General features: G+C 41.3%; 1 protein-coding gene across 2 annotated transcripts; it reads right to left on the bottom strand.

Moving 5' to 3' along the window:
- Positions 1-1422: 1422 nt before the first annotated feature.
- odc1 (ornithine decarboxylase 1) lies at positions 1423-11109 on the bottom strand. 2 transcript variants are annotated; one of them, XM_043677923.1, is made up of 12 exons: positions 10893-11109; positions 7489-7635; positions 7254-7407; positions 6882-7055; positions 6627-6799; positions 5496-5630; positions 4252-4333; positions 4019-4102; positions 3784-3943; positions 2469-2581; positions 2178-2386; positions 1423-1822 (listed from the first exon to the last, which is right to left on the bottom strand). In XM_043677923.1, exons 3-12 carry the CDS (start codon positions 7353-7355, stop codon positions 1678-1680), a joined length of 1377 nt encoding a protein of 458 aa, XP_043533858.1. In that variant the 5' UTR covers positions 7356-7407; positions 7489-7635; positions 10893-11109; the 3' UTR covers positions 1423-1677. The 2 variants fall into 2 exon arrangements, with proteins under 2 accessions (XP_043533858.1, XP_043533849.1); XM_043677914.1 differs by having other exon boundaries at positions 2178-2392; positions 10893-11096.
- Between the last annotated feature and the right edge of the window lie 12459 nt (positions 11110-23568).

Genomic DNA, 23568 nt, shown 5'->3' with positions numbered 1-23568 from the left:
TTATCTAGGGAAGGGGAGGTTCAGGGTACATACCTGTGTAGAACTCAAAGGAAAGTGTTGGGGGGGGGGGGGGGCGGGAGTGCAAGAGAGAGAGGTCAGTCATTGGAGATGGTGCCTGGAATCTCATCAATGTCCAGGAGTGTTCTCGGCAGCATTTCAGTTAGCCGAGTTCATTTTTAATCATTGTAAACAAAAGGCACAATCAGTATTGGAAACGCCTCTGTGATGTGATGTTTCTATCGGGACCTTGAGAACTGCTTCAAAAGATCCAATATTTGGATAATAGAGGTTCCTCTGTAGACCATTTAATATGTCATGGCCCAACATCTACAACACCGTTCCAGCAAAACCTCAATAGAAAATCACAATGGAAATAACTAGACTAGGGCAGGCCAACAACAAAAAAAAAATCCACAATCGCTCAAAACTCACCCAAGTCTAACACAAAACATAGCACAGCCTGAATGAAAGTTGAAATAATATTTATGAAACAAAAAGCAAATTTAACACTACATTTAAAAAATGTAAGTAAGCTGCTCCCTATACAGTCTCTCACAGAAAGCTTGTGTCAGCAGCTGCCATCACGTAGGTGCAGAATGGCACAACGACCAGCACCAAAATCACATGTGTGGAACAGTACGGACACCAGCATGTGCAGAACGGCGTAGAGATTTCTGTGTGAACACTGGCGCATATGCAGAACGGCGTGGAGATTTCAGTGTGGACACTGGCGCATATGCAGACAGTGTGGAGATTTCTGTGTGAACACTGGCGCATATGCAGAACGGCGTGGAGATTTCAGTGTGAACACTGGCGCATATGCACAACGGCGTGAAGATTCCAGTGTGAACACTGGCGCATATGCACAACGGCGTGGAGATTTCAGTATGGACACTGACGCATATGCACAATGGCGTGGAGATTTAAGTGTGAACACTGGCGCATATGCAGAACGGCGTGGATATTTCAGTGTGAACACTGGCGCATATGCAGACAGTGTGGAGATTTCAGTGTGGACACTGGCGCATATGCACAACGGCATGGAGATTTCAATGTGAACACTGGCGCATATGCACAACGGCGTGGAGATTTCAGTATGGACACTGACACATATGCACAATGGCGTGGAGATTTAAGTGTGAACACTGGCGAATATGCAGAACGAAGCATGTGAACCGATCCCCACTGGAATCGTGCTACTTGCCAGAGGTAAGCGTTCTGAAAAATACCATTCTCCAATTTTTAAGTGATGTTATAGCCAAATCAAACCGCTGAAATGCGCATTATCCCAGAACTACCTGTAATTGTGACTAAACAAGTCAGACAGCAGCTGTGAAGCAACAGCTGAAATCTTCAGGTCAGCAACTTTTTCAAACCTTCACCACCACACGCTATAAACAATAAGAATGACCAAAGTTCAAATAAGTTTAATCTTTTATTTCAAGTTCAAATAATAATACAAAAATGTTATAAAAAGTGTAAACAAGTTTCCATAGGAACACTTTAGAATGTGATTCCATCTCCTAGTCAACCATTTTGTTGCATACATAAACTAAACCACAACTTTAAAATTGAAGCACTCAGAACAATTTACTAGTTCCAAACAGCAGCCATTTAATATCACCCAAACATTCTACTTAAGAGTGTCAAATGGCCAGTGAAGTTCTATGCAACAATCTAGACATTGACTCTTCCTGAAGAGCATGAAGAACAAAGGAGTTCCATTCCACTTTCCCAGGCACAGGACGCCAGTACAGTATTAGCAGCACGATCCTCTACTTGGGATGGAAAGTCACCTTCCTTGATTCGTTGCATTAGTTGCCTAGGAGAATAAATAAAATAGATTATACACCATGGCACTGCTTGGCAGTAGATGAAAGATGTTTTCAAATCTAAATTGCATGGAGACACTGAGATGACTAAGAGCAAACATTTAAGTCGGTGTTGAATCGATCAGGCTGCAAATTGATATTGCAGACATAATTGGTTTCCAGAAAATACTTCTAAACTAAATTCCAGACTTGTGGGGGAAAGCACCATTTTAAACTGCAATATCACTGCACTATTCCAACAGGGCATTTATAAGGTCTCACGTTTTCTTTACTTTATTAGTGTACACTAAAATAGGAAAACCAAGAATGAAAACAGAGTGCAGAGTAAATAATGAAATACTATACCACATTGGCCTTGACATAACATAAAAAATCTGAGGTCTTTGAAATCCATTGAATGTTGAGGCAGCAGCGACAGTGTAAGCTCCCATGTTCTCAAACACCATCCAATCTCCAACCTGAAGCTCTGGCATACTGCAACGTTCCACAATACGATCAAGTCCATCACAGGTTGGGCCCCAAATACTGGTCATGTACAGATTCTCATCAGACTTCTGTTTCTAAAGAAACAATGCTAATTTAATGCACATTATTTGGACACTTACGTACAATTTAAGATGTTAAGAAAGGTCTTACCTTAAGTAGAACTGGTATTACATGAGCATGGTCATATAGTATGCAGTTGAATGAACCATAAACACCATCGTTCACATAGTACATGACGGTCCTGTCACATTCATCATCCTCATCTTTAAAAGATAGTCACATTGTAAATAAACTTTTAATTGAAAATGAACTTATTCCAATCAAGACAGAAGGCTAAATTTTAGTTTGAATTCAGTTGCAAACATAGGAAACGTTGCAAATCCAGGGATTACATCTAACACATTTTATTTTGATTTGAAGCAACAAGTCCATTATTTAGGGTGGAGCAGCAGATGTAGTCTACATAGACTTCAGTAAAGCTTTGACAAAGTCTCACATGAGACGCTGTTCAAGAAGCAAGAGCACATGAATTCCAGGGCTAATTTAGCAAATTGGATCTAAAATTGGCTTAGCGATAGTTGGCAGATGGCGTTGGTCATGGGTTATAATTATGTTTGTGTCCAGAAGCATACTATAGCTTTATAATGTATATTAATGCTTGGATAACTATAGGACATCTGGTTAGGAAGTTCACAGACGACTCAAACATTGGTGTTGTAAATATGGAAGAAAGCCTTTTACAGGGTACGCAGAAATGCATGAAGATGTTGCCTGAGCTGGAGCAATTCAGTCAACAGGAGATTTAGAAGGGATGTGAGCAATTTGTTTCCACACAGACAGTTGTGGGTACCTGGACTCCACTGTCAAAAAAGGTGGTAGAGGCAGGACAAGACAATACTTAAAACACCATTAGGCCACAGGCCAAATGTTAGAAAATGAAATTAGAAATAGATAGATGGTTGATGACTGACATGATTTGCTGAAGAGCCTCTTTCCACAATGTAAAAAACTTGACATTTACAAAAAAAAAAGCATAAAAATTAGTGAATTCTTAAGTTACTTGAATGATTAGATGAACACAAAAAGATATTGCAATAGAGATCTTCAAGAGGGAGTCCAGCAGGTGCTCTATTCCCTGCTAATTATTTGATTCCCTTGCCAATGTCTTTTATATTTGCCTTTTTAATTAAGTTGTATACTTTCAATTTCTCCAACATTCTAATATTTAATGTGCCCAAATGAATAGTCACTATAATCTCAGAGGACTTTCATGGTAACCTCAGTCAGTACAGAAAGTGGACCCACGCTAGTGGTGTCACTGACAAATAGCAAACATCAACACGATAAAGATTTCTGCGTCTTTCTGACATGTTTCAGAGGGTAATGAATTTTATATAATCTTCTTTGAACAGAATTTCTGGGTTTAACATGCAATAAATGGCTATATCACCATGGATATACCCACCAGAGTTGCTCTGTTCAGTGAGAACCACTTTCTTGGCAATAATGTTCACAGCAAGTGTGTAAGAAGATGCCACGTAGAACCGACCAGGCTCAGCAATGACTTGAACCCCAGAATCAATGGGAAAGTATTTGTCCAGTGCAGGATTGATAACAGCTGCAATCTAAAAATTTTGAGAGTTAATCAACTTTCATTTTCGGATAAGGTTCTCTTAAGGACCAATAGCAACACTTCTTACCTCTTCAAACTTAAGCTTAGTGTCTTCTGAACCAGGAAAGCCGCCACCAATATCAAGCAAGTACATGTTGTAGCCGTACTCAACCTATAATTCAGACAATATGGCAAGGAAGATAAAATGGGTAACATACAAATCCAAATGATGAAACTTTTGATGGCTTCAAACTCCACTAAGAATAGAGGTATCCTCAAGCACACAACTGTTAATGTGAAAACATTTTTAAAAAAACCTACCCCCAAATCAAAAACAAAACGAGCATCTGCAATAGCCTGGGCATATGTTTGAGCGTCTGTACATCCACTTCCCACATGAAAGCTTTCACAGGGGAGACAAAAATTAGTCCATAGTCAGTACCTAATAAAGCCAATAGAGTTCAACCAATGAGGTACAGGAGTGCTTTTAAAATGTTTAAATCTTTATAACACTAATGCATTTTTTAAAAACACTACTAATCTTATAACCTCTCAAACGTTCCAGTGTATCATCTTGTCTACAAGTAAATGCGTTCATCCATAACTGACACAAGTTGTCAAATAATGCTGTGTAAATATTGTGAACTGAGGATAACATTATGACTGCAGGACAAAGGCTGTGGGGAATGGAGAGATACATGACAGATGAAGGCTAACTCAGAAGTATGAAGTAATACATTTTGTTAGGAAAAATGAGGAAAGACAACATATAACAAAAATGATACAACTTTAAAGTGGGTACTGGAAAAGAGAAGCCAAGGAGCACATAAATCATTGAAGGTGGCATGGCAGATTGAGAAAGTGGTTAACAAGAAGTGTGTAAAATGCTGTGATTTTAAAACGGAGATAGAGTATCAAGCCAAGGAAACTATGGTGAAATGCTAAAGCACTGACTTGGCCAAAGTTGGAGTCATGTCCAATTCTGGAAGGATGCAACAGCATTCTAGAATGCAGAGGTGAAAAGAGCTCCTGGGATGAGACACCCCTGTTGTATGGATAGGCTGGGGTTTTCTCCTTAAAAGGTATTGAAGATGATTGATGAAGGTGGTGAAAATAATCAAGGACCTGGACAGGGTAGAAGAGGAGAAACTGCCCACACTGGCAGAATGAGAGAACACCAAGGACGCAGATTTAAAAAAAAAATCATTTTGGATTTTAGAGTATAAAATGCAGCATGGTTAGTGTTGCTTAAAAACGTGGAGGAGACACATTTTTCAATCATGGCATACTAAGAGGATCATTCAAACAGAAAATAATTTGCAGAGCAATGCAGAAAGAAGAATCTAGGAATGAACAGGTTGCCTTTACAGAGAGCCAGCATAAAGTGGCTAGACAAAATAACCTCAGTGCATTGTAACTTTTTGATTGGTACATTGCATCAACATCAATATTTCAATTAATTACAATTGTTTAGAATTAGAATAACTCAAACATGTTCAAATGTCTCATTTACCATGGAATTGCTCAAATCCAAAGTAAAAGTCAAGATAATGTGAACAATCTACCTTACTCCAATAATGTCAATATCCAGCTCTTTGGCACGCTCAAGGAGGAGTCTACTAGTCTTAAGTGTTGCTCCAAACTTCACACTTAAGCGACAGATTGCCTTGGAATCATCAGCAGCAATGCGCAGAACTAGCCTAGGACAGAGGGAGAGGTGGATGCATTTTACGCCAGGATTTGACGTTAGTTCGATAAAGGCGTCAATGAAACATTATAAAAAGGAGAATCCCATATCCAGCTGAATCACCACAGGCAACCTAAAAACATGAAAACCTGCACAGGAAACAACATCCCAGAATTAAGACCTGCCAGACCAAAGCACTGACAGATGCGAGATCAACTCACATGGTTTGCTCAATCAAGAAATTCTGAAATAATCAGGTCAAAAAACTAACAGACATTCTACAGTATCAAGTTATAAGAAAGGCAGATATGCAATTGAAAAAGAGTGTTTTCATATCATTAACGAATTAACCCACGCCTGAAGGGCAAGCAAAACATTCAGCCAAGATTCTCCAGTATTTCACGTAAAAAACCTGATTTTGCCCATTCTACTAACTAAACTGAAATGTCCAGTCATAAAGAAAGGCACATACAGGACAAAATGTAATTTGCCATCCTGCATATTTCCAGTGGACAGAGCTTTTCAACTCGTAATTAGATCTCTTCTTTCCTTTGGAATCCCAGAAAATCCAAAGGACTATTGAACATTTGGGTTCACTCAACATCTCTGCATCCAAGATGTAAATGCAGTTTGAGAAAACACTTTCATTAGCTTTAAATACTTCATTTTTTTTTTCTTATTAGAATTGTTGAAAAACCATGCAAAAAAATTGCAGAACTGATTACATATATCCATCCTCCACTACACTTAAATTAGCAGTTCGCCAAGTTATCTACACCTTACAAAAACATCCTTATCCTACATTTCATTCTCACCATCTAAATTTTACCTACTAACTCTATCACTCCCTTAAATATCTTTGAAAGCATCATTTCAAAAACATATCAGAAATTAAAGATCTGTCATTTTTTTATTTCCTTAAAAATCCCAAAGCTATCCGCAAGTTCCAAAATTACTTCTGCATTTTTTGTACAAATTTGAAACTTTAGTATAAAAACCAGCAACTTACTTTGCACTTGGATGACCTCTTGCTACTTTCATCAGCTCCACTTCACTATCAAATGTCATCATCTGCACCCCATGTGTGGCTGCATATTTGATTTGAGACAATTGTTTACATGGGTTGGCATAGATTATTTTCTCAACTGGAACATCAAGGGACTGTACCATCTGAATTTCAGTCTGCAAAGAATGACTGCATTAAAATCATTACAATAGCACAGGCAAGCTTAAGCTAGAATGCAAAAGTCAGATTTTCACATACCTTGCTAGCACAATCAAATCCAGCACCCAAAGTAGCAAGAGTTTTAACCACAGCCTTGTCATCATTGCATTTGACAGCATAAAAAGGAGCCACACGAGGAAGAACCCTTTGCCAGCGCATGTGCTTTTTGACAACGTCACCCAAGTCAGCAACATAAAAAGCATCTTTGTCATCCTAAGAATACAATAGTACAAGGTCAAATTTCCATACTAGAAATACTTCTAAATTAAATACGATCAATAGTGCAGAAAAATGCTGATAGAAAGTCCACAGAACAGCACAGTTTAAAATGGGGAAAGGAAATTAAGGTCAGTTTGCATCACTTCAAGGTTAGATAATCAAGTAACTGGCAATCAAGTGACAAATACTTACAGAATGAGACACTTCATTTATTTTGCTTTCCAAGATGTCCCTTGCACTAAATCCTTCCTCAAGGAAGGCAAAATCAAATTCATTATTGCTGAAGTCATTCATTCTGAAATTTATAGGATGATGCACGAAGCAGGAATCTGCAATATGCAACAAACTGGAAAAAAGCAGTTAAGTGACATGGGACAACAATCCATCTAATTCAACACACTGTTAAACGTTAAACATTTATACTTACACAGGCAAGTAAGAGATGGAATCTAGTTAAAAGCAGAACTCAGCTATCTGGCCAAGGTGGCTTTCCAACAGAGTTGAACCCTCTAAGATACAGCGCAAGGTCTGGGCTCTCTGCGTAGCCGTTATATACCTTTGTGACTTGTTCGTTCTGAAACAGAAGAAACCAGACAAATTTGCACAACAAACAGAATTAAAAGTGAAAACATGCTAGCCCCTTTGAACTAAGCAAGTTACACTGCACAAATGCAAGCTACTGCTCTGCTCAGCAAGGTTAGTGTCTTTGGAAGTGGGCACTTTCATTCTTCACATGTTCAGTAAGCCATGATGTCCATGGTATTGGACAGGGGTCGACCAAGTTAAAAATCTCACAAACAACCAGTTACAGTCCAACAGGTTTATTTTGAAGTACAAGCTTTTGGAGTGCTGCATCTTTGTCAGGTAGCCAGTGGGGCAAGATCACAGAAGTTATAGCAAAAGATCATAGTGTCATACAACTGATGCAATATATTCAACAAACCTAGACTCCTGTTAAGTCTTCCATCTTTTCGAATCCACTGCAGGTTTTGATTCATTAAATATGCAAGTCCCAGAATTTCCTTCAAATCACATTTCTGAGATAACATTAAAGTTTTATAGAAAAGGTGACATCTCAGCTCAGATAATGCAGGGATGTTCCCTCCCAGTTGGGGAACACTTCGGCAGTCAAGGACATTTGGCCTCTGATCTCTGGGTGACCATCCTCCAGACTTTGGGATACGTAACAATGCCAAGTAGAAGCTGATAGCCAAATTTGGTACCCATGAGGATGGCCTCAACCAGGACCCTGGATTCATGTCACACTACAGGTCACCCTTCTATACTATACACTAACACAAGCACACACACTCTTACATACTGACACACACGCGCGCTCTCTCAAATATACACAAACACCCCCACACTCTCACCCACACAGGCATATACTCCATCCCCATCAGGCACACACACACTCACTCTCTCTGACACACACACTCTTTCTCTCCCTCACATGAATGTATACACACACACATCTATGGGGTGAATTTGCATTTGCAGAACTCTTAATTGCAGATACATTCTATTTCGTTCTAAAAGTACAGTCAATTACATGTGGCATTTTATAAATTCCTACTTTGGAAATAGAACCAGTCTGACTCAAGACTGGAATACATACAGACTCTAACCTTGCACCTTTAATGCACTGAGCTGTCACTTTTTTATAAAAGTTTACATTATCACAAGAATGTGACTTGAAAATGCTTTGGAATTATATATTAATGAATCAAAACCTGCAACCGATTCTAAAAGATGAAAGATTTAACAGCAATCTAAGTTTGTTCAATATATCGCATGAGTTGGATGACACCATGATCTTTTGCTATAAATTCTGTATCCTATGGTCCTGCTCCATGAGCTACCTGACAAAGGAGCAGCACTCTGAAAACTTGTATTTCCAAATGAACCTGTTGATTATAACCTGGTGTTGTATGATTTTTAACTCAGCTTAGTAAGATCAGAGACTCTTGTAGTGGGCACACTCTCACTCTACTCTGCCCTGCTCAGTAAGGTCAGTGACTCTGCAGAGATTCCTGATGAAGTGCTTATGTTCGAAACGTCAACTCTCCTGCTCCTTGGATGCTGCCTGATTGGCTGTGTTCTTCCAGCACCACACTCTGATATCAAGTATCTGCAGTCCTCACTTTCTCCCAGTGACTCTGCTCTGCTCAGCTCAGTAAGATCAATAACTCTGGCAGTGGACACAACCTGACACTGCTCTGTCTAGCTCATTAAAGATCAGTGAGTCCAACAGTGGGGAATGCCTCACTCTGCTCTATCAACTCAGTAAGGTCAGTGACTCTGGAGTGGGTTTAATTGGAAGCACTAGCTTTCGGAGCACTGCTCCTTCATCAGGTGGTTGTGGAATACACAATTGTAAGACAGAATTTATAACAAAAGTTTACAGTGTGATGTAACTGCAATTATACATTGTAAAATACCTTGATTGTTTGTAAGTCTCTCATCTGTTAGAAATGACCACGTTAGTTTCACTTCTTTCACATGTAAATCACAAAATTTTTATATATAAAAAGTTACATTCTCAGGTTAACTTTAACAATTGGTGTCAGCCCAGATAATGTGTTGAAGGTGTTAGCCCTGTGTGCTGTTGTCTGCTATAATGTTTAGACTAATTCTATACTAAAACACACACATACACATACAGGTTTGTGGAGTGAATTTGTATTTGCAGAGTTATATTGTACTTTGCTCAAAAACTGCATGAATCGATGTAAGACTCATTTTTTAGATTAGAATTGGCCTAAACATTATGGCACAGACAGCAGCACACAGGGGGCTAACACCTTCAACATATTATCTGAGCTGACACCAATTGTTAAAGTTAACCTGAGAATGTAAATTTTTTTAAAAATTGTGATTTACATATGAAGAAAGGGAAACTAACACGGTCATTCTAATAGATGAGAGACTTAACAAAAAAATCAAGGTATTTTTCAATGTATAATTTCAGTTACATCACACAGTAAACTTTTGCTATTAACTCTGTGCCTTACAATTATGTATTCCACAACCACCTGATTAAGGAGCGGTGCTCAGAAAGCTAGTGCTTCTAATTAAACTTGTTGGACTATAACCTGCTGTTGTGTGATGTTTAGCTCAGTAAGAGCAGCAACTCTGGCTCAGCTCGGTCCGGCCCAGCTCAGACTGGGCAGTGACTGGCTCTGCCCCCCAGCCAGGGCAGCGACTCCGGCTCTGCCTGGCCCAGCTCAGACTGGGCATGGACTGGCTCTGCCCCCCAGCCAGGGCAGCGACTCCGGCTCTGCCTGGCCCAGCTCAGACTGGGCAGTGACTGGCTCTGCCCCCCAGCCAGGGCAGTGGGCACACTCTCGCCCCGCCCCCCCCGATACGTCTACATTGATTGACGGTCCTGATGACCAATAGGAAGCGGGCGGGGGTGAAGGCCGCTCACCGGCAGAGAGCCGGCGGAGGATACTCCATCAGAGCGGCCCGGGAGGGGGCACAGAAACACCAGAGCTTCACCGTGATCACGAACATGGTGTTAATTTAAACACTTCAATACCACTCAGCCAATGGCCTGGGATCAGGTGGATTATCTTTATAATTTCACGCTGCATATTATCTCGTTTTTATTTTTTACAAAGAACGATATGAAATCCCTCTGAGCGAATTCGACTTTCTTTTAAACTTACAGATGTGGCCATTGTGATCTTCTGGGGGAAAACGGTGACTTTCCCGGCACCATCAACCCAAATTAACACGTGGCGTTTAGCTAAAGTCGCGTTATGACTTTTATATAAACACGCCAACGGCCTTACTCGTACAGGTAGCAGCGTGAGGGAAAACGGTTACCTTAAAAAACATTTACGAAGACTATGTCCATCGAAGAAATCCGTTCGGAAAATAAAAAGGAGCCCTCTACTCCTTCACGTCCCGCCGCTGACAGGATAAAGCCGGTCGGCCGCCGTCCCGCCGCCTTTTATAGAGCGAAGCCGGGTTGCCAGGCGACGTCTCCGGCCCAAACCGGCCCTGGTCGGTTTGCTCTTGTCTGTAATCAGTGGAGCGAGCTCCCCAGCCCCGCCCCATTGGCACACGTCACCATGATTGACGGCTCCTGGCCAGTCTGCAACTCACCCCCACCCACAACCAACCAGGGAACCGCACTGCCCAATGTTGGGGCCGGGCTGGTTGTTTCAAAAGGAAATAATACACCATCAGCATATTAAATCAAGATTGCTTGGAGACTACCTCTTGCCACGCCAACCCCCATGTCAGTCCGGATGACGTGGTTCTGTTCAGTAATTCCCCATCAGCTTACGGTTATGTTTCATTACAGGAGAACCTTGATTACCCGAACATCAATTATCCGAATTTCAAATTATCCAAACTAGATCTCAAGGTCCGTAAAAACAGCATTAGGCAACTCAGCATTCAGTTATCAGTTAAACGGCATTATGACGTGCATTGTCGGATAACCAAGAAATATATGGATAACCAGCACTCCAAAATTACTGCTTGTTTCCAGTTATACAAACGATCAATTATCCGAACAAAATATTCCCTGGCCGTCTTGTTGGATATAATAGAGGTTCTACTGTATTCTAGTGGAGCAGGTTCTTTCATGCCTTTGCGGACCAGGTGGCACGCTTTCCCGCCCAGAAGGCAGCGACACCGCCAGTGGAAGAGTAAAGTCACCAGATTTTTACTGAAGCATAGGACTGCTCTGTCCTGAGAGAGAGAGAGGTGATGGACTGGTGGTGGCTTAGCCTGCAGGTCAACATTTCTCAGGTGAGGGGAGAGGCTGAGATTGAGAGTCCTGCTTTGTGAACTCATCCAGTGCAGGAATTTTGCAAAGTAACCATCCAGCTGACTGAGCTTATCAGCCTCCTGTGCCAGAATACTGAAGCTATTTCCTGATGACATAGCTCTGGAGCAGATGGGACTTGAAGCCAGGCCTCCTTGGACATTAGGAGGAATACCACTTTGCCACAGTTTGCTCAGTACTACATCACATCCAATTCCTAAGCATCCACATGTTCAAACTGCAGTTTTGCAATGAAATTAATTTGCTTACATTCACTTGCCATTGAGGATAACATTTCTCAAGAAGTGGCAATCATCTTTCTTCCTATCCCACCTCGAATACAAAACCATGCCTCTCTGGAGCATAGAGTACTTTATATGAAAGAGCTGCTATTTCAATCCAAGTTGATGCTTCCTTATTAGTCTTTTTTCTTACATTAACACCTTTCAATCAGTAGTGAGACTGTGGAGTATCAGTTCTCAATTTGTAATTCTCTCTATTCACAGTTGTTAAAAACTTCTGATGGGAGCCAACTGCCGCCGGGACATTAACCGCCTTAACCTGTCTACCCCCCTCCCCCACTCCAACCTCTCACCCTCACAATGCGCAGCCCTCCAATCCTCTGCTCCAATCCCGACCTCACCATCAAGTCAGCAGATAAAGGGGGCGCAGTGGTAGTCTGGCGCACTGACCTCTACACTGCTGAAGCCAAACGCCAACTCGAGGACACCTCTTCCTACCGCCACCTCGACTATGACCCCACCCCCCCATCACCAAACCATCATCTTCCAGACCATACAGAACCTCAGGAGATCTCCCACCCACAGCTTCCAACCTTCTAGTCCGGGAACCCTGCACTGCCTGGTTCTACCTCCTTCCCAAGATCTCCAAGCCAGACCACCCTGGCCGACCCATTGTCTCAGCATGCTCCTGCCCCACTGAACTTATTTCTACCTACCTCGACACTGTCCTATCCCCCCAGTCCAGGAATTCCCCACATACGTTCGAGACACCACCCATGCCATCCATCTCCTCCAAGACTTCCGTTTCCCCAGCCCCCAACGCCTCATCTTCACCATGGATATCCAATCCCTCTACACCTCCATCTGCCATGACCAGGGTCTCCAAGCCCTCCGTTTTTTTCCTCTCCCGACGTCCCCAACAGGTACCCTTCCACCGACACTCTCATTCGTTTGGCCGAACTGGTCCTCACCCTTAATTTCTCTTTCGAATCCTCCCACTTCCTCCAGACCAAAGGGGTAGCCATGGGCACACGTACAAGCCCCAGCTATCCTTGTCTCTTTGTTGGCTACATAGAACAGTTGATCTTCCATAATTACACCGGCACCACTCCCACCTCTTCCTCCGCTACATTGATGTCTGCATTGGCGCCACCTCGTGCTCCCGCAAGGAGGTTGAGCAATTCATCAACTTCACCAACGCATTCCACCCTGACCTTAAATTTACCTGGACCATTTCTGACACCTCCCTCCCCTGCCTGGACCTCTCCATCTCCATTAATAATGACCGACTTGACACTGACATTTTTTACAAACCCACCGACTCCTACAGCTACCTGGATTACACCTCTTTGCACCCCACCTCTTGCAAAAATGCCATCCCGTATTCCCAATTCCTCCGCCTCTGCCGTATCTGCTCCAAGGAGGACCAGTTCCACCACAGAACACACCAGATGGCCTCCTTCTTTTCCCACCCCTCTCCGCCTTCCGCAAAGACCGTTCCCTCCGTGACTACCTGGTCAGGTCCACGCCTCCCTACGACCCACCCTCCCATCCTGGCACTTTTCCCTGCCACCGCAGGAACTGTAAAACCTGTGCCCACACCTCCTCCCTCACCTCCATCCAAGGCCCTAAAGGAGCCTTCCACATCCATCAATGTTTTACCTGCACATCCACCAATATCATTTATTGTATCCGTTGCTCCCGATGCGGTCTCCTCTACATTGGGGAGACTGGGCGCCTCCTAGCAGAGCGTTTTAGGGAACATCTCCGGGACACCCACACCAATCAACCACACCGCCCTGTGGCCCAACATTTTAACTCCCTCTCCCACTCTGCCGAGGACATGGAGGTCTTAGGCCTCCTTCACCACCGCTCCCGCACCACCAGACGCCTGGAGGAAGAACGCCTCATCTTCCACCTCGGAACACTTCAACCCCAGGGCATCAATGTGAACTTCAACAGTTTCCTCATTTCCCTTCCCCAACCTCACCCTAGTTCCAAACTTCCAGCTCAGCACTGTCCCCATGACTTGTCCTACCTGCCTATCTTCTTTTCCACCCTCCTCCTTGACGCATCACCTTCATCCCCTTCCCCACTCACCTATTGCTACTTTCTCCCCATCCCCACCCTCCTCTAGCTTATCTCTCCACCCTTCAGGCTCTCTGCCTTTATTCCTGATGAAGGGCTTGTGCCCGAAACGTTGATTTTACTGCTCCTCGGATGCTGCCTGAACTGCTGTGCTCTTCCAGCACCACTAATCCAGAATCTAGTTTCCAGCATCTGCAGTCATTGTTTTTACCTACTGAGATCAGGCAGTAGAGCAAGTGGTGCAGCTATGATAGGCTCAAAGTTAAATAGCAAATCAACATCCATTAGCATACCTTGCATATGAATAAACATTTGGACAAGAGGTGCAGGGCCAGGGGCAACCATGGAATCATTGCTAAATGAACTTTAAAAGACAAGTCAGAGGAAAAAATTGGCGGAGTGATAGATTGGGGTTTGTGCTAATGGTAATGAAGGGTAAATATGTTCAGAAATCTTTGAAATATTGCCAGACATGGTCTAGATTTTTGGAGTTTGGAGTTGTGAACGCTGCTTTCAGGAAGCAGATTGCAGCAAGTAAATTTAAGCTCTACTTATAGTTACTTTCAAGCAAACAATTAGATTGTGTCAGGAGTCAATAATCAGGTCATCTTACCCTGGAATGTAACTCGTGGGAGGATAATTCTCAGTAAATAGTTATGAGCACACACCAGTTGTACTTTTTAGTCTTGGAGAAAACAAACTCGTTATATCCAGAATATAATCAGTGTTAAATGTTTATCTGAAATTGGCAGGAATACAATAAGAAAGTAGCTTTGCTCAAGTTGTATAGAATCTAATTTTATCTCTTGTAAAAGTTGGAGGAGAGAGAAAGAGACTATGCTAAAATTCTATTCCTTTGTTCTTAATTCCCTTAACAATGGAAAACATTCCTACATATCTACCCCACAAAATCTTTAAACATTTTGCACACCTCTGAAATCAACCCCTCAATACTTAAGGGAATAAAAGGTACAGGTATGCAATTTCCCTTTTTGTAGAACTGCAATTAGTTTTGGGCACTGCACCCAGGAAATATGTATAATGCTTTGGTGTGAGTGCACAGCCTATTCATCAGAATGATATAGGGCTTCTGATTAACATATAACCTCAGATTTACACTTTGCTAAATCACTCCACCAGAGGTTTTCAGATCAGCAGGCTGCCTGAACCCTAGCAGCAACTTGCCATTCCCTGAAACTACTTCAGATTCTAGAGAAGCTATAAACAGACATTGCAAGATGTTGGACTCCAAGGTCAATGGGATGGGACTGGCTAGATCTCACATTTGAGAGGTTGGGTTGCAGACTCTACCTCAAGCTTTAGGTCAAGCTGGAGGTAGAATTCCCCACAAGCTTTCAGGCACACTGTCAGCCTTCTCAAGCTTGACCTCTGAGGTCTTTATCTGACTATATTCTGCAGCAAAACTTTGTACTGCATCTTGCCTCTCAGTAAGATAGAATCTATAATATTCCTTTTATCTGCTATCACCAGTTTGCAAAAGTTTGATGATTTGTGACCTATACTAATTTCTAAGTTATGTGTTTCCCAGTTTCTGAATCGGTAATTGAGACACTGCCTTCCTACTCTTTTCCTCCAGTGGCCTAGGAGGTCTGGAGGTGCGAGGTTGGCTCTACTCACATGGGTCTTACTATAGGCAACCTGCAATGATAGAGCGAGAAGGATAAGAGTGGAGAGCCTGTGCCACTATCGGAGGAGGTTTGAAATAAATCACATGACCATTGTGATGAGGCGAGGTCTGTGGGATTTGAGTTCAGAAGTAGTTGTGGGTGTGAAGGAAACTGGATATCTAAGTGGCCTACCTCTTGCTGTGTCATTGGCCAATATGTCTGCCAGTCCCCTCCTCATTACTGCTAATATTGTCTCATGTCATCATGCATAATGCAAACTTTAGGCAATATATTAAAATTGTGGTATGGAACCAATCAATAAACTCATTGCTGGGTGGTTCCCTGCTCAAAGGTGGACTCAAATTTTATGCTTTCAAATCAGCCTGCATTTTTAAAAAAATCTCTCCATCCTGGAGGCATCCTTCCTCTATTCCTGATGAAAGACTTTTGCCCGAAGCGTCGATTTTCCTGCTCCTCAGATGCTGCCAGACCTGCTGTCCAGCACCACACTGATCTAAACTCTGGTTTTCAACATCTGCAGTCCTCACTTTTGCGTACCTAAAAGTCTGCTTTCACCTTGTGAAAGGGAGATACATTTGCATACTTTTTAAAGGCATCAACCATTCAGTAGTTTTTGTACATCTCTGTAGTATCTTTGCAAATTCAGTTAATTTGAATACTGTGAAGAAAAGAAAAGCTTTACATCTTGTAGATTCAAAGAAAGCAACAATTTTTCCTGCAAGTGAAAAGGGAGCTGATTCTTTGGCCAATCAGCTCTACTTGATTAAAATGTTGCCATGGAAAATGCCCCAGGAAGATACTGTTGCCATGCTTTTGTTCAATTAAAAAAGGTCCAGCAACTAGATATGTTTTTTCTATTTGTAGTGGACAGGGCCTTACATATTTATGTGATTATATATATTCACACACAGCAAACTTTATTTCACTTGGCACCTTTTGAGCCCAGCATTCTCAGTAAACAGGGTAAAAATATATACCTGAAATACCGGAAGTTTATTGTATTATCACAATCTTTGTGATGTGATTAGTCACCTGAAGGTGTGACTGAGAAGGCTGTCCGTTGATAAGTTTTATTTAAGACAAACTTGCATTATTATTCAAGTGATTTATACTGTAAATAAAATATAACAGTGATGTGTACATGATATTTCTATTACTTAGTATGTGTTTTTATATGGATTATGTGGACAAACTGGCACTCTCCTGGTTCCTTAGGTACCAGTTAATTTGCTGTTTACAGTATCTGCATTGCTTCTTGCAAGGGTAAGTGAGCCACATTGCGAACTTGAAGATAATGTTTTGTCAGTGTAATTTCAAGAACACTTGATATTGTTCAGCAAGTGCTGCTCAATCACAGAATCACAATATGTTATCCACTACATTAATTACTTCTGTGGCCTTCTTTTCCTAGTGTAGGTGAGGTGATTTCTCCTCCTCTGTAAATTCATCACTAAACTCTCCAGTGCATTCAAGAATCAGTGAACCTGGTTCCTGAGCTGTTCGGATATTTGTTGTTTGCTAGTTAACACGCTCTGCACCTTCAGTATAAGTAGAAGCTACATCGAATAAACTCAGAAAATTGGTAATCAACACTCGAGTGCTAAATATGCAGATGCCTATTTTAGCACAACCAGAGTTTTATACAGGTTTTTTTAAAATCATAATATCGACTAAGCATGTGTTTGCACCCTTTTTCCAAAACAACCGCTTTGGTTATGTCAAGTGTGACTTTAGGTGCACAGCAGGCATTAGGTACATGGCCTGATGAAACTGGTTCTTTTTGCCACCACTTTCTGTGCAGATAGCTAATGCCAAGAATATGCACCAAAAATAGTAATGATGAAATTTTGCTTTATCTTTAATATTAGTTCACATTCAATCACAGCAAATTCTCTTTGGTTAAAGTAAGCTTGATCTCAAACTGCATAAAGAAATGTGAAGACAAAACTGTTGTAACTCAGCATTGTTATCGGTCTCTCTATTTTGCTAAGTAGCCAGAGGCATTTGTCACTTAGCTACTATTTCATTAATGTATCCCAAAGATCCAATCAGTAACATCTCAATTGCAATCAATTTTGAAGTGTATTTCCTGTGCTTTGATTAAAGCATTTTAAATATTTGCAATAAATTATGTAAATATGACTGATTTTGAAATTAATTGAAATGTAAAAATATATCTTCAATTGTTGACACAGGATTACATTGCTAAAGTATAATTAGCATAGAACTTCTAGACAAAGGGTTATAGTTCAAGGCTATTTCTCATCTCACACACACTGTAGCAATGAAAAATAGCCTATATGGCAGCATGAAGTCTGAACGGAATCCTTCCAACTTATCTTTTTCAGGTTTATACATACACACAAGGAAATGGAAATTTTTCATCACAAAGCAAACACTAAACAGAGGACATCTTTTACATCATTACAACAAATGTAAAATGTTATCTGGGAACAAAACATCTTCTCAATGTGTTGAAATGCATTTCAAATGTTTAAGTAGCTATGGACTGAAAGGAGAATAAAATTGTACTGATATGGCAGCTGTCATGATTGAACAAACATGCAACAACTGGTTAGACACTATCTCTCCAAAAATGAGCACCACTTTCAACCCATCTGAGGACATGGTATTAGGTTTCAGATATACACAGAAGACACTCAGTTCTACCCTTCATCATGTCCCTCAAACTCTCCATCATTTCCAAGCATAATAATCCATCAACTTCTGATTTCTTGGGGTTTGGAAACAGGCATTAGAATTTCTCACTAGCATATGTAAAGAGCCAAAATGCACATTGTCTGACTTAGAGAACCAAAAATGTCCAAGATCAATTGAGCACTGAACATTTTCCAGGAGACTTTGATCTGTTTCTACCCCGTTGTTTGTGAATCCCTAAAGACCAAATAATGTCCTACCTCTTTCAAATGTATCCAGCCGTAACAGGATCTGGGAGCTGTTGCATTTCACCAACTGTCTTTTTGGATATTTGTGAATGGACATAATTTCACTATCGAGGCTTTCAGATCAAGAATTCTTTTCCTGAATTTCTGCACCACAACCACTTTACAACTCTCCTTAAAACCTACTTATTTGATCAGCCCCTTAAGGTTAATGGCTGTACATGCAACTATGTGATGTTTTAAGGGATATGTAGATATGTTATTCTTTGGTGCTGTATCCCCTGATCCCATCACCTCATTGTGCTTCTCTCCATCTTTAAAAATAAAAATCATTAAACATGTATTTACGATCTAGGTTGTGGTCAACAAGATCTTTATCTGAAAAAAAAACAAAAATAAAATCACTGACTGTTGCAAGGTGAAAGTAAAGCATGAGAAAAGGCAGACCTTAAGAAGCGTGTTTTGTTTTTGAGACTCTAAAGAACGTTATGCGTTGATGCTACAAAAATGTTATTTTCTTTAACTTCTCTCCCACAATTCTAAGATTGACGGCAGTTGCTATTAAACTTCACACAGTCTTAAACTTGAATCTAGGCTGTGCAAAAAATCTAGTTCTACACTCAGTAGGTAAAACCATTATCATCTTTCCTGGAGAATTGTAACATGTTTACTTGCACTTCTAAGTGGATATTTTTGGCAAACATTTTGAACTTTGCCAACCTGATTCACTATTGGAACTGTTTCAAAGTTACAAAAGGAATACTGTAATGTGACTGGACCCTTAACCATGTCTAAACATTGAGAAGGCATTAACAGGATAGCAAAATCCACCCAGCTGACACATATATACTTGCATATTTCCCCACAAAATAAATAGTACTTCCAGCTTTTTACTGCAGTGAGTTTCACTTTTAGTTAATGTGATGAATTTTAAATTTCTTTTGATTGCCCATCTCTCCCAGGAATCTTTTATTTTTGGTACTATCTTCTTTCATTATGTCCATTTATGTAAACCTTGGGACATTATGTTAAAAACATGAAATACATGCAAGCTTACATGTTGTAACAATAATGAGTATAAGTTTCACAGTATACATCATTTGACAATGAAAAAGTAGATAAAAACATAGCTCAATGAAACACATCAGCAAACAGACATTGAAATCATTCTGTTTACAATATGATAAGACAGGGTGGTCCTGCACCACATAATCTGCAGTCATCAAATAACTAGCTAGGACATTATAATCAATGGATTGCTCTGCATTTATGAGTAAATTATGTTTCACACCATAGCTAGTCCTTTGTTTCTCTTATTTTGTGACAGATATACCATTTATGTTTCAGGCAATAAGGCATATGGTGTTCAAAAGATAAAGTGCTTGCAGTAAAACATTCATGATAAGAGGGAAAATTACAAACGTTGGCCACATGCTCTTAAGGATGCCATTTTATATGCTATGTTCACACATTTAGCACACTATTCAGGATCAGGCATTAAAAAAAGTTACCTGGATAAGATATTGAAAGTCTGACCCCATGGGAACCAGATCTCAACCTGAATTGAAAAGGAATGAAAAACAAGACGGATTACATGATCAATTGGTAGAATGCTCATTATTTTTGAGTTTGGTACTAACCCCATAATACAGTTGTCTGTATTGATAGCCCAATACACGAAAGTGACTAGAGCTGGTTGTCTTTCTGAAGTGTACTAATACTGGCTTGTTTTAATATAGTTTGCAGACAGTAATCCTAATGGCTTCATTCAGATCATTAATATAGATTGAGAAGAACATTGATTCTCATGGAATGTCATGTGTTGGTGATTGGAATCACTATCACGAATGGTAACCCACTATGTGAGGACAATAAATTTTCGATCTAACCCAGGAATTCACCCTCCAATTCCACATGATCTAATAGCAATGTTTTGTGCAGTACATTGTTAAAGTTTTTTTTGAAAATGACAATGTATTAACATACCTTCATTAATCTAGCAATCTCCTCAAAGAACTCAACTTGGTTGATAAAACTTTACCTTTTCTTCAATACTATATTGCAAGGACCTAACAACTGTCTCCAGCAAGGTAGCTGTACAAAATATCTTAGAGTCACAGATGTACAGCACAAAACAGACCCTTCGGCCCAACTTGTCCATACTGACCATATAACTCAACCTAATTTAGTCCCATTAGCCAGCATTTTGCCCATATACCTCTAAACCCTTCCTATTCATATACCGATCCAGATGCCTTTTAAATGCTGCAATTGTACCAGCTTCCTCCACTTCCCCAGGCAGCATATTCCATGCATGCACCACCCTGTGTGTGAAAACATTGACCCTTAGGTCCCTTTTATATCTTTCCCCTCTCACCCAAAACCTATGCCCTCCAGTTCTGGACTCCCTCATCCCAAGGAAAAGACTGTCTATTTATCCAATCCATGCCCCTCCTGATTTTATATACCTCTCAGGTTACCCCTCAGCCTCTGAAGCTCCAGGGAAAACAGCCCAAGCCTATTAAGCCTCTCCCTTTAGCTCAAATTCTCCAACCCTGGCGACATCCTTGTAAATCGTTTCTGAACCCTTTCAAGTTTTACAACATCCTTCCAATAGAAAGGAGACCAGAATTGCACGCAATATTCAAAAAGTGGCATAACCAATGTCCTGTACAGCTGCAACATGACCTCCCAACTCCTATAATCAATACTCTGACCAATAAAGGAAAGCTTACCAAACACTTTTTTCACTATCCTATCTATCTGCGATTCTACTTTCAAGGAACTATGAACTTGCACTCCAAGGTCTCTTTGTTCAGCAACACTCCCAGGACCTTACCATTAAGTGTATAAGTCTTGCTCTGATTTGCTTTTCCAAAATGCAGCATCTTTCATTTATCTAAATTAAACTCCATCTGTCACTTTGGTGGGCGGCACGGTGGTCGGTGGGCGGCACGGTGGCCCAGTGGTTAGCACTGCTGCCTCACAGCGCCTGTAGACCCGGGTTCAATTCCCGACTCAGGCGACTGACTGTGTGGAGTTTGCACATTCTCCCCGTGTCTGCGTGGGTTTCCTCCGGGTGCTCCGGTTTCCTCCCACAGTCCAAAGATGTGCGGGTCAGGTGAATTGGCCATGCTAAATTGCCCGTAGTGTTAGGTTAAAGGGGTGGATGTAGGGGTATGGGTGGGTTGCGCTTCGGCGGGTCGGTGTGGACTTGTTGGGCCGAAGGGCCTGTTTCCACACTGTAAGTAATCTAATCTAATCCTCAGCCCATTGGCCCATCTGATCAAGATCCCATTGTAATCTGAGGTAACCTTCTTCGCTGTCCACTACATCTCCAATTGTGGTGTCATTTGCAAACTTATTAACTATGCCTATTATGTTCACATCCAAATATTTATATAAAATGATGAAAAATAGTGGACACAGCACTGATCCTTGTGGCACTCCACTGGTCACAGGCCTCCAGTCTGAAAAGCAATCCTCTACCACCACACTCCTGTCTTCTACCTTCAAGTCAATTCTGCATCCAAATGACTAGTTTTCCCTGTATTCCATGAGATCTAAGCTTGCTAACCAGTCTCTCATGGGGAACCTTGTTGTTTGCCTTACTGAAGTCCAAATACTTCACTTCCACCGCTCTGTCCTCATCAATCCTCTTTGTCACTTCTTGAAAAAATTCAAATTTGTGAGACATGATTTCCCACGCACAAAGCCATGCTGACTATCCCTAATTAGTCCTTGCCTTTCAAAATATGTGTAAATTCTGTCCACCACGGACCTTGACTTTTCCTTACCACCTTTCTTAAATAGTGGCACCATGTTAGCCAACCTCCAGTGTTCTGACACTGCATCTATGACTATTGATGATACAAATATCTCAGCAAGGCTCCCAGCAATCACTTCCCTGGCTTCCCACAGAATTCTAGGGTACACCTGATCAGGTCCTGGGATTTACCCACCTTTATGCATTTCAAGAAATCCAGCACCTCCTCTTCTTTAATATGGACATTTTTCAAGATGTCACCATCAATTTCCCTCCATTCTGGATCTTCCATGTCCTTCACCACAGTAAACACTGATGCAAAATACTTGTTTAGAATCTCCCCCACCTCCTACAGTTCCACAAAAAGGCTGCCTTGCTGATCTTTGAAGGGTCTTATTCTCTCCGCAGTTACCTATTTGCCCTTAATATATTTGTAAAAATTCTTTGGATTCTCCATAACCCTATTTGCCAAAGCTCTCTCATTTCCCCTTTTTGCCCTCCTGATTTCCCTCTTAAGTATACTCCAACTGCCTTCATACTCTAAGCATTCACTCGATCTCTCCTATCTATGCCTCATATATGTTTCCTTCTTTTTCTTAACCAAACCCCCAATTCCTCTAGACATCCAGCACACCTCCATCTGCCATGACCAGGACCTCCAAGCCCTCTGTTTTTCCTCTCCAGACGTCCCCAACAGTACCCTTCCACCGACACTCATTCGTTTGGCCGAACTGGTCCTCACCCTTAACAATTTCTCCTTTGTATTATGCCTGTCTCTTTGTTGGCTATGTAGAGCAGTTGATCTTCCGTAATTACACCAGCACCACTACCCACCTCTTCCTCCGCTACATTGATGACTGCATTGGCGCGACGTCATGCTCCCGCGAGGAGGTTGAGCAATTCATCAACTTCACTAACACATTCCACCCTGACCTCAAATTTACCTGAACCATTTCTAACACCTCCCTCCCCTTCCTGGACCTCTCTATCTCCATTAATGATGATCGACTTGACACTGACATTTTTTACAAACCCACCGACTCCCACAGCTACCTGGATTACACCTCTTCCCACCC

This window comes from Chiloscyllium plagiosum, chromosome 3, assembly GCF_004010195.1.
Source record: "Chiloscyllium plagiosum isolate BGI_BamShark_2017 chromosome 3, ASM401019v2, whole genome shotgun sequence".
NCBI lineage: Eukaryota > Metazoa > Chordata > Chondrichthyes > Orectolobiformes > Hemiscylliidae > Chiloscyllium > Chiloscyllium plagiosum.
The sequence above is the reverse complement of the archived record's forward strand: the minus strand, read 5'-3'. Positions and strand labels throughout refer to the sequence as shown.